Source organism: Octodon degus, unplaced genomic scaffold, assembly GCF_000260255.1.
Source record: "Octodon degus isolate 3935 unplaced genomic scaffold, OctDeg1.0 scaffold00006, whole genome shotgun sequence".
Lineage (NCBI taxonomy): Eukaryota > Metazoa > Chordata > Mammalia > Rodentia > Octodontidae > Octodon > Octodon degus.
In genome coordinates, this window is record NW_004524582.1 from 32,129,370 (window position 1) to 32,140,333 (window position 10,964).

The following is a 10,964-nucleotide window of genomic DNA, read 5'->3' on the forward strand; positions in this document are numbered from 1 at the left end:
CAAGAAGAAGGTCAAATAAAGCTCAGCCAGCCCCTCGTCCAGAAGGGCACCACCTGCCCAACGCCTGCAGCCTTGGGGCCTGAATAAAGTTTTCCTCCCTTGACTAGAAAAAAAAAAAAAAAAATAGCAACCAAGTAACTCCTAGTAGAGAATCAGGAGGTTTTTATATAGGGATAGCCAAAAGAAATGATATAGGGTTTTTTTTTTTTTTCTGAACAAGTGATTTAAAGGGTTTTTTTCTGGAAAGGAATCAAGGAAATAGTAAAGTTAAGATACTTGGACAAGCACAGTGTGTGTGAATGCCTTTTATATAGGAAGCTATCAATATACGTTAAATTCTCAAGATTACTGTAGAAAACAGTCTTACAAAGATAGTTGTCATTGGACTTGGATCTGCTTTAATTACCTCATTTATTTATACATTTATTTAGTGCAGCCCCAAAGCTTAAGAGGGGTATAAAAACAGCACTCAAATAAAGCAAGGTATGGGCCAATAAAAGAAGAAACATTATTTAGAGGGAAAACGTTCTTACTTCTGAGTGTCCTTTCATACTCTTTGAAAACCCAACTATTCACTGAAAATCTAATCATCTATGCTTCTTGCATAAATAGGGGGGATGACAGGTGCTACCTAGATGGTATTTTTTAAAAAACACGAACACACAAAATAATTCCCTTCATTGCTATTTCCACTCTGCATCATCTGGCCAAGCACTTGCAGCTTCTGTCTCAAGTCCCCCTACGGAGTCTACACCCAGGCATGAAAGGCTGGCTCACTTACCGTAGTCATCCAGGAGAATGTTCTCAGGCTTTAGGTCTCTAAAGGGGAAGAAACAACAGGCTCAGTTATTCAGAAGCCAGCACTATGATTCTCAAGTGCCCAGCAGAAAGGGTCATGGGGCCGGAGATGTCTCATGGTGACAAGCAATAGCCAGAACAGCAGAACTGTAGAAAGCAAAGCCACTTTTTTGGAGGGATATTGGGAACTGATCCCAAGATCTTTGCACTGAGCTACATCCCCAGTCCTTTTTATTTATTTTAAGCAAGGGTTCACTAAGTTGCCCAGGACTCAGACTTGGGATCCTCCTGCCTCAGTCTCACAGAGTGCTGAGATTGCAGTCATATGCCACCATATCAGGTTGTACAGCCAGCCTTTGTGAGCCCTTCATATTGTGGCAGGCTTTCGTGACAAGTCAGGAATACTACTGTAGGGGATTGCTAACTGGTGGTCAGCTTCTTACACCCAGATGAACTGAACTAGGCTGGTGCTGGGTGTGGGAGGCTCACATGAGGATTGTTGCAGCAGCATAAAGGGCAGAACTGGAGAAGCTGTGGAGCGGCTATTAGGGAAGCTGTTTGGAGAAGCTGTTGGGAACTACTGGCTCTCTTGGGCTATTCTTCTGGAGAATCTTGTCATGCTGGATTTCCTGATGTACTTGGCTGTTCTTGTCAGAGGAACACTGAGAGTGGCCACTGTTCACTTTTGGGGAGCTCTGGTCCTCATCTTAAGCACTGCTTCCTTAAGGGGAAGATGATGCATTATTCAGCCTTACGGAGAAGCTTGTCACAATTGCTTTCCAGATGGGAACTCAGCTTTCCTCATTGCTGAAGCAGCTCTGGACCTCGCTGTTGCTGAGGATGGCTGTGGTACTTTTCGGGGAGCTCTAGTTCTTAGCTTGCGCCTTGCATCCTGGCTCCAGTTCAGATCGCTCAGCCTGCTGGCACAGATCCTTCATCTCACTGGCATAGACTTTCTAGCTTCCACCACTGACCTTTGGGTCTTCCCAGAGAAGATCCATGAAGTGGGTCTACATGAGACACTGTTGTGGGCTCCTGGCCTCCAACTGGGACTTGTGAAAGGCATTGTTATGAGCTCCAGGTCTTCAACTGGACTCATGCAGCATATTAGAATCCAGGCCCACAGCTGGATCCTTTGGTCTTTAGTGTGTGGATCAATTTGCTGTACTCTTTGTATGTGATTCATTATGAAATAATCTTAGAAAATGTGTCCTGCATTTTACTGTTCCCTTTGCAAAACCCCCAAACTATGACACCTACAAAATTCATCTCAGCAAACAATTTACATATGGTGACAATATACCGAACTGCTTTGGATTTTCATGCAGCTCTGAAGACATTTCAGGGCCAGCAAGATAGCTCAACAGTCTAAGCACCTGCTTGGCAAGCACAGGGACCAGGGTTCGATCCCTGGTATCACATGCCTTGGTGGCGTCACCCCTGGATGGGCTGAGCTGGCAACAGAGACCAGGTGCAATCCAAGAGACAGAGACCAGAGACCAGAGACCAGAGACCTGTAATCCAAGCATGGGGGAGGCTAAAAACAGGAGGATTGCTGTGAGTCTGAGGTGTTTAGTGAGACCCTGTACCAAATACATTTAAAAAATATAAAGACATTTCAGTGAGTAAGTGCACATCCAATATGGGAAAGAAAGCAATTAACCCTTAATGAATGTGGCTCTTAATAAAGCTTGGCTGACGAGGTGAGAGGGAAGTTCTGTAGAGTCACAGCAGGGTATGGTGCAATGGCTTCAGACTTAGGGAGACCCTGTCTAAATGAAAAATAAGAACAGATACACATGTAGCTTGGCGAGAAGGTGCTACGCTCAATTCCTCCCACAACACACACACACACACACACACACCCCACACACACCCCTAAAAATGTCCTATATCAGAAGGCCTCAGTGAGGGGGTCATGCCCATGTGGACTGGAAACCTGGGTCTGCCACTAAGCATCGGTGCAGTCCTCACCTCTCAGCCTCACATCTCCATCTGTAAGAGGGAGGAGTCACCACACATTATCGCACGAGAGGCAACTGCTCGGTCACCAAGCTACCACCCGACCCAGAAGACTAGAACACCTTTAGTGTAATATCTAAAATGATTTGAATTTTTTTCCCTTTAGAAGAAAATCTTGTTTCCAAGGAATCTATATTTTATCTTGATTTCATATTTGGCCCTTTGACAAAAATCCAGCTGCTCTGACTTCTGGGAAGATGGTGGAGTGCTAAACTGGGCGTGGTGGCACATGCCTGTAATCCCAGCACTTGGGAGGCTGAGGCAGGAGGACTGTTGTAAGTTCAAGACCAGCCTGGGCTACGAAGTAAGCTCAAGGCCAGCCTGAACTTCATTGCAAGACCCTGTCTCCAAAAGACAAAATAATAATAATTATAATTATAATAAAGATGGTGGAGTGTTGAACAGCAGAGAAACAAACTCTCCAAGATGTGCTGTCCAGACTCTGAAATATAGAAATGTGAGAAAGAGAAGGACAGAAGTGGGTCCCTGGGACCCAGCAAGGATCTGAAGTAAAAATTGAAGCCCATAGGGAGAGCGGAGTGAGAGAGACATCAAAAGAGATGTAGAACGTTTTGGCACCTGCTCTCTGAGCCCTGACTTACTACGTGGAAGGGGTGGCTTACCCCTGCAAATGGACAGTGACTTCTGGCAACCCCAGAGCCCTCCACAGAGAAAGGCACCAGTGGCATGGAGCAGTGGATGCAGCAGATAGATTGCAGAGGCTGCTGAGTTATTTACGTTCAGACATTCCCCCAGGAGAGGGATACTGGCTGGTAACCATTTTGGAGAGGGGCCAGCTGAGCTCAGAAGCAGAACAGCTGTGATTTTCTAGGCTATGTCTGATGCTATTGTTATTGCTGACTGTACTACCTTAGCCAAGGTGAAATAATTTTTCTAATTAGTTGTTCTTTCTGGTACAAGACTGAAGGATCATAAAAAATACTATAGGTCAGTGCCAAAAAACCAGGGGCACCAGGCATGGTGGCACATGCCTATAATCACAGAACATGGGAGTCTGAGGTAGGAAGATCACTGTGAGTTTGGGACCTGCCTGGGCTACAAAATGAGTTCAAAGCCGGCCTGAACTGCATAGAGAAACCCTGTCTTAAAAAGAAAAAACAAACAAACAAAAACCCAAAGAACCAGGCACTAGGCCAAATAGGCAGCAACTTCTAATTCCTAATAAATTGAAGAGGAAGAATCTTTTTTTTTTTTTTTTAACCAGGGATTGAACTCAAGCCCTTGCGCTTGCCAGGGAAGCACTTATTCCACTGAGCCATCTCCCCGGCCCTGAGGAAGAATCTTGCAACAATTCAAAATTCAGAAGCCAGCTACCTCTGGAAGATATCTCTGAGAAGTAGTAATTTCCTAAGAGTTTTAAAGACTAGTAATAAAGCTACCTACCACAAGCAATTTATAAGCAGCAACCCATGAATTAAACTTAAAAAGATAAAAAATTAGAAGATACTTGAGCAAGAAGCAGCCCCCGATTTCCAGGTCACCAAATGCAAACCCAGGAGGCAATGAGAGGGACAACCTGAAAGCCACCCGCCTGGACTCTCTGAAATAGTAACAGTGGAAGCAACAAAGCAGGTGAATGAGGCGCTTGGAAAAAGTTAAATCAGAGATGACCTCTCAAGGAGCTACAGAGATGCTGATCATAATGTAAGACAGCTTAGTGACTCCATAACAAATACAGATGTTTTAAAAAAGGATCTTAGGAAAATGATGAGACTTATAAGCAATGGAAAGAAACGGAATCCGTGAAAGATGCAAACAGGTATCCAGGAGATTGAAAATAGCACTGAAAGTATATACAGCAGCAGATGAGTCACTGGGAGGTGAGGGCAGAGTGTCAGTAGAGAAGACTGGAGTGTGGCTAAGAAAGATTTCTTGAAACTAGCAAGCAACCACTAAAACTGAGTCTAACAGATGCTAGATGATGCAAAGAAGAATAGTGCATAGCTGATCTGAGTCAATGAAAGAGCAGGAGATAGCACAAACAGCATTAAAAAAACTACTCATAGATGTCATAGCAGAATACTTCTCAAACAGGGAAAAAGAATTTGACATACACATTAGTGAGGTGCTTAGAACTTCAATTAGCCATGATTAAAAAACAATCTACACCAAAGCATATAATAATCAAGATTCAGAAATTCAACATAAGGACAGAATATTAAAAGCTGTTAGGAGGAAGAAAATCATTTAATAAAGGTAAGCCCATCAGAATCATGATATAATTCTCAATACAAACCCTCAAGTCATGGAGAACTTGAAGTATTTCAAGCACTAAAAGAAAAAAACTCTCCAACCCAGACTGATGTACCTCACAAAACTATCTTTCAAAATTGATGGAGAAGGGCCAGCAAGATACCTCAGTAGACAAAGTGCCTGCTTTGGCAAGCGCAGGGACCAGGGCTCAATCTCTAGTCTCGTGCCATGCAGGTCCAACCCCCAGGGCGTGCTGAGCTGGTGACAGTCTGGGTGTGGTGGAGTGTGCCTATAATCCCAGGGCTGGTGAGGCTGAAGGGGTTTTTTTTTTTTTTGGAGGCTCAAATGCTTTTAGGGCATTTCTGGTTTTCAGTAACTGTCTGGGTTCAAACCAAAGAAGCTTGAGCTTGAGGGCTTTGCTTAAGCAGGCACTTAAACAGCTGAGCTCCTGGGCAGGCCCCCTGGTGAGGCTGAAAACAGGAGAATCCCCATGTGTCCGATCTGCAGAGTGAGACCCTATTCCAAACACACAAATAAAAAAAAATTGATGGAGAAATAAGACACTTTCAGGACAAAGAACATGTGAAGAAATTCAAGATCACGAAACTAGCACTCTAAAATGTTTTGAAAGACATTCTAGAAAAGAGATACCAAGGATTACAATTCCATGAACCCCAACAGAATGAATCCACTAGGCAAGGTGAGCAATTAAACAAAGGAGAAAAAGGGGAACGAACAACAGAAAAATAACATAACAATAAGTCAGTACATATCAGTTACAACCATGAATGATAATGATCTCAATTCACCAAACAAAACAGCCTGGCAAAATGGATCAAGAAGCAAGATCCAACAATATGCTGTATATAAGAAACACATGATAGCCAAAGGATGGAAAACAGTACTTCATGTGACAGGGTACCAAAAAACGGGTAGAGCTTTTCCACGCAGTCTCCGGAGCGGGCGAGGCGAGCGGGTCGCGTCAGCCATGTCCTCAGGGCGGCGGCTGCGCCCTGGGGTCAGTCCCCAGGCTATCCGAGGTACAACAAAGTTTGTGCATTTTGAAGATGTATGAAAGTCGTGGACAATATTTTTCAAGAACTTATAGAAGATAACTGAAGAAAACTGCATGTAATAAGATAGCTGCAAATGAATGTACAAGTCCTTCAGCAGTTATTAAAAATACTTCATTGCCTCAGGTATGGCATGGCAATGTAGAAGGAACAATGAAGACAGTGGTCAAGAAAACATGAACAGAAGCAAATGATGAAAATATTTGATGTTGAAAAATTCGCAAGTTATGTAGAAAAATTGACGACTAATTATAACTGAATAATAAATTGTTTTATGTTTTATTTAAAATATAAAAGAAAAAAACAGGGGTAGATATTCTCTCTCTCTTTTTTTTTCAGAACCAGGGATTAGAACTCAGGCCCCTATGCTTGCCAGGGAAGCACTCATTCCACTGAGCCATCTCCCCAGCCCAGGGGTAGATATTCTATTTGAAGAGGAAGTAGATTTCAAGCTAATTAAGAGAGACAAAGAAGGTCACTACATCACTGTAAAAGGAACTATCCAAGAGAAAGACATAGCAATCATAAATATATATGAATCAAATACCAGCACACCTGACTGTATAAAACAAATATTAATGGACATGAAAAGTCAAATAAACACTAATACCATTATAATGGGGGACTTCAACATCTTACTGTCACAAATAGATCAAAAAATCAACAAAGAAATATCAAAACTAAACCAAAGTTTTGAACAAATGAACTTAGTAGATAGCTACAGAGTATCTCACCCTACACCATAATACACATTTGTGGCAGTTGGCACGTTGTGTCAACTTGAGATGTCAGAAGCTTGGCTGTATCTGCTCGTGGATTCCATGCCCCGGGGGTGCCCTGCCCTGGTGCAGGGAAGACACACCCCAGAGTGACTCAGCACAAAAAGGGCATATAAAGGAGCTGAAGAAGGCTTCTGCCCCCCATTTCCAGGGAGGAGTTCTGATACCACTTCAGAGCTATGCCCCTCTGGAGGAGCTCTGATCTCCATGGTGGAGCACTGGTCTTCAGAGTCGGCGCAGAAGGGAGAGACAGGCTCGATGGACGCGCAGCTGCTGCTCTTCCTCTGCTCTTTGTCGTTTTCTGCCACCATGAACTGCTACCATTTGCCTTGGAGCCAGCCAAGTATGGACTGAAACCTCTATTAACTATTAACTGTGAGCTAAATAAACCTTTCCTTCCTTCATTTTGGGTGTTGGTATTTTGTCCCAGCAATGAGTGAAAAGTAACCAAGACAGCATTCTTCTCAGCTGCGCATAGAACATTCTCCAAAACAGACCACATTCTAGCTCATAGAACTAAGTAAATGCAAAGGATTTTTTTTTTTTTTTGCTTTACTCTTTTTCTTTTTCCTTTTGAAGTTTCTCCCCATTTTGCAATATCTATTATATATTTTGGATCCCATTTAATCTTTCAGCTTTTCACACTAGGGAGACAATACAATGTTTACATCACTCCCTGTAATGTGGTTTCTGAAATGGTTTATTTCACTTATAAGTATGGTCTTCAGTTAATGAAAAGGAATTAAAATCACTCCCTGTATATTATTAGACCATGATACAATGAAATTGGAAATCAATAGCAAAAGAAACCATAATCATGTTATAAACACTCTAAATTAAATAACATGGCTATGGGGCCGGGGAGATGGCTCAGTGGAATAAGTGCTTTGCTAGCAAGTGCAAGGGCCTGAGTTCTATCCCCGGTTCTGCCAAAAAAAAAATAAATAACATGGCTAGGAGATAGCTCAGCGGTCTAAGGACCTGCATGGCAAGAGCAAGGACCCAGGTTTGGTCCATGGTACAACATACTATGCCAGCCCTGGGTGCCAAGCTGGCCACTGAAACTGGGCATGGTTGTGCATGCTTGTAATCCCAGTGCTGGGGAGGCTAAGACAGTAGGATCACTATGAGTCTGAGCTGTGTAGCAAGACCCTATACCAAATAAATAAATAAGACTAAAATATCTAAATAACACCCCCCTGAACAAGCAATAGGTCACAAAAGAAATTAGACAGTTTCTACAATTAAACAATAATGCCAATATCACATACTGGGACTTATGGACCCAATGAAAGCAGTCCTATGAGGGAAATTTACAGTGGTGAATTCTCATACCAGAAAAACAGAGCGAGCTCAAATAAATGACCTAATGTTGAACCTTAAGCTTCTAGAAAAAGAAGTGTAAGTCAAGCCTGAAGCTCATATAAAGGAGGAAATTATAAAGATCAGCACAGAAATTAATGCAATGGAGACTAAGAAAATACAAAGAATCAATGAATTGAACAATTTGTTCTTTGAAAGATTAAATTAACAGACCCTTAGCCAACTTTATAAAAAAAAAAAAATGAAAGAAAAGACTCAAATCCGTGGAATGTGGAATAAAAAGGGTGAAATCACAATATATCCTGCAGAAATCCAGAAGATCATCAACACCTACTTTGAGAACCTGTATTCTATTAAGATGGAAAACACAGGAAAAAATGGAAGATTCTTAGATACTTATGAACTACTAGGGCTGAATCAAGAAGTATAAAAATCCTAAATAAACCAGTATCAGTCAATAAAATTGAAGATATGATTAAAAATCTACAACAAAACAAAGTTCAGGCCTTGATAGATTTACTTTTGAAATCTACAAGGAATTTAGAGAAGATTTAATGCTGCTACTTCTCAAACTCATGAAATTGAAAGATAATTAATACTCTCAAATTCCTTCCTAGCAGCAAGAATTACCCTAGAAGCAAGAAAACCAGGGAAGGATCTGACCAGAAAGAACTACAGGCCAATTTTCCTGATGAACATAACTGCAAAAATCCTCAATAAGATACAGGCAAATAGAACACAGCAAATCATCAAGAACATTTATATACCATAACCAAGTAGGATTTGTTGCAGGGATGAAGAGATGGTTCAATACACACAAATCAATAAATATATTGACTATAACATTATAATCAATATATTTACATGGTATATTGGTACCATTACAATATGGTAAATTATAATATTCCATATTAACAGAGCCAAAGATAAAAATCATATGATCATCCCAATAGATGCAGAGAAAGCATTTGACAAAGTCCAACATCCATTCATGATAAAACAATTTTACAGAAAATTGGAATACATGTTCTTTATCTCAAATTGATGAAAACCATCTATGACAAACCCACAGTCAACATCATCCTAAATGGAAAAAAACTGAAAGCTTTCACTCCAAAATAAAGAACAAGGCAAGGATGTTCACTGTCACCACTGTTATTCAATATAGTTTTGGAAGCTTTAGCCAGAGCAATTAGACAAGAAAAATAAAAGGAATAATGATAGAAAATGAAAAACTAAATCATCATTATTTGCAAATGACATCATACTCTACATAGAAAACTCCAAAAATTCCACCAAAAGACTTCTAGGTTTAATAAACAAGGTCAATAGCATACATAGCTGCATACAAAGTCAACTTTCAAAAGCAATATCCTTCCTATACATGAATAACAAACTCACCGAGAGAAAAATTAGAGAAACATCACCTCCTACAAAAGCATCCAAAAAAAAGAAATACCTAGGAATCAACCTAACAAAGGAAGTAGAAGATGTCTACTTGGAGAACTACAGCACTCTGAAAAATGAGCTGAAAGAGAATATCAGAAAATGGAAAGACATTCCATACTCTTGGATAGGAAGAGCCAATATAGTGAAAATGGCCATTACTTACAAAATTCTTACATAGATTTAATGAAATTCCAATCAAAATTCCAACATTATAGCTCACAGAATTCTAGAAAACAATCCTAAAATTAATTTGGAACCACAAGAGTTCTAGAATTGTAAAGGCACTTCAAGTCAACAAAGCAAAGCAGGAGGCATCATAATCCCAAAGCTGAAATTATACTACAAAGCTACTGTGATAAAAACAGCATGGTGCTGGCAATAAAAACTTACCTGATCATCAGGGGAACTGATTAGAAGATGCAAAAACAATTCCAAACACACTCAGCCACTTTATCTTTGACAAAGGAGCCAAACACTTCACTTGTTAATAAATGGTGCTGGAAAAACCGGCTTTCCACATGCCAAAGATGAAAACTAGACCCATATCTTTCACTATGAACTACACTAAAATTGAAATGAATCAAAGATGTAAATATTAAAATAGAAACACAGGCTGGGGAGATAGCACAGCAGCACAAGCAATTGCTTGCAAGTGCAAGGTCCTGAATTCAGTCCCTGGTACAAAACAAAACAAAAACAGAAACACTAAATCATTTGAAGATAGAATAAGTAAAACTCTTGAAGACATGTATATGCAAAGACTTTATAAACCAAACCCTGATTGCATGGGAAATATTACAAAGAATCAACAACTGGCATCTCATTGCATTAAAAAGCTTTTGCACACTGAAAGAAACCACCAACAGAGTAAAGAGACAACCCACAGTGTGGGACAAAGTACCATCTGTTTCTCAGACCAAGGACTAATATCGAGAGTATATGAAGAACTCAAAGCCAGGTGTAGTGGCATACAGCTGTAATCCCAGCACTGGGGAGACTGAGACAGGAGGATCACTACAAGTCTGAGCTGTGTAGCTAGACCTTCTACCAAATCAATTTTTTAAAAAAGTAACCCTTTTTCGCCATTAGTAGGGGTGTATATTGGAAAACCACTGTGGAAATCAGTGTGGCAAGTCCTCAAAAAACTAAAACTAGAGCTTCCATTCAACCCAGCTATTCCTTTTCTTAAATCTGCCCAAAAGAATTAAAAACATCATACTACAGCAATATATACACACCCGTGGCATATAGTGGCACAGTTTTCTGGTTTTGAGTGTGTGTGTGTGTGTGTGTGTGTGTGTGTGTG

The 10,964-nt window shown here is 40.7% G+C and overlaps 1 protein-coding gene across 2 annotated transcripts in view; it reads right to left on the bottom strand.

The window, feature by feature from the left end:
* The window catches only part of Grk4 (G protein-coupled receptor kinase 4), a 67,056-nt gene that overhangs the window by 11,219 nt on the left and 44,873 nt on the right, over positions 1-10,964 (bottom strand). For both annotated transcript variants that reach the window (XM_023700028.1, XM_023700025.1), the window contains exon 10: positions 782-819. In XM_023700028.1, the coding sequence (XP_023555796.1) occupies positions 782-819 (38 nt within the window). The remainder of the gene's footprint in view (positions 1-781; positions 820-10,964) is intronic.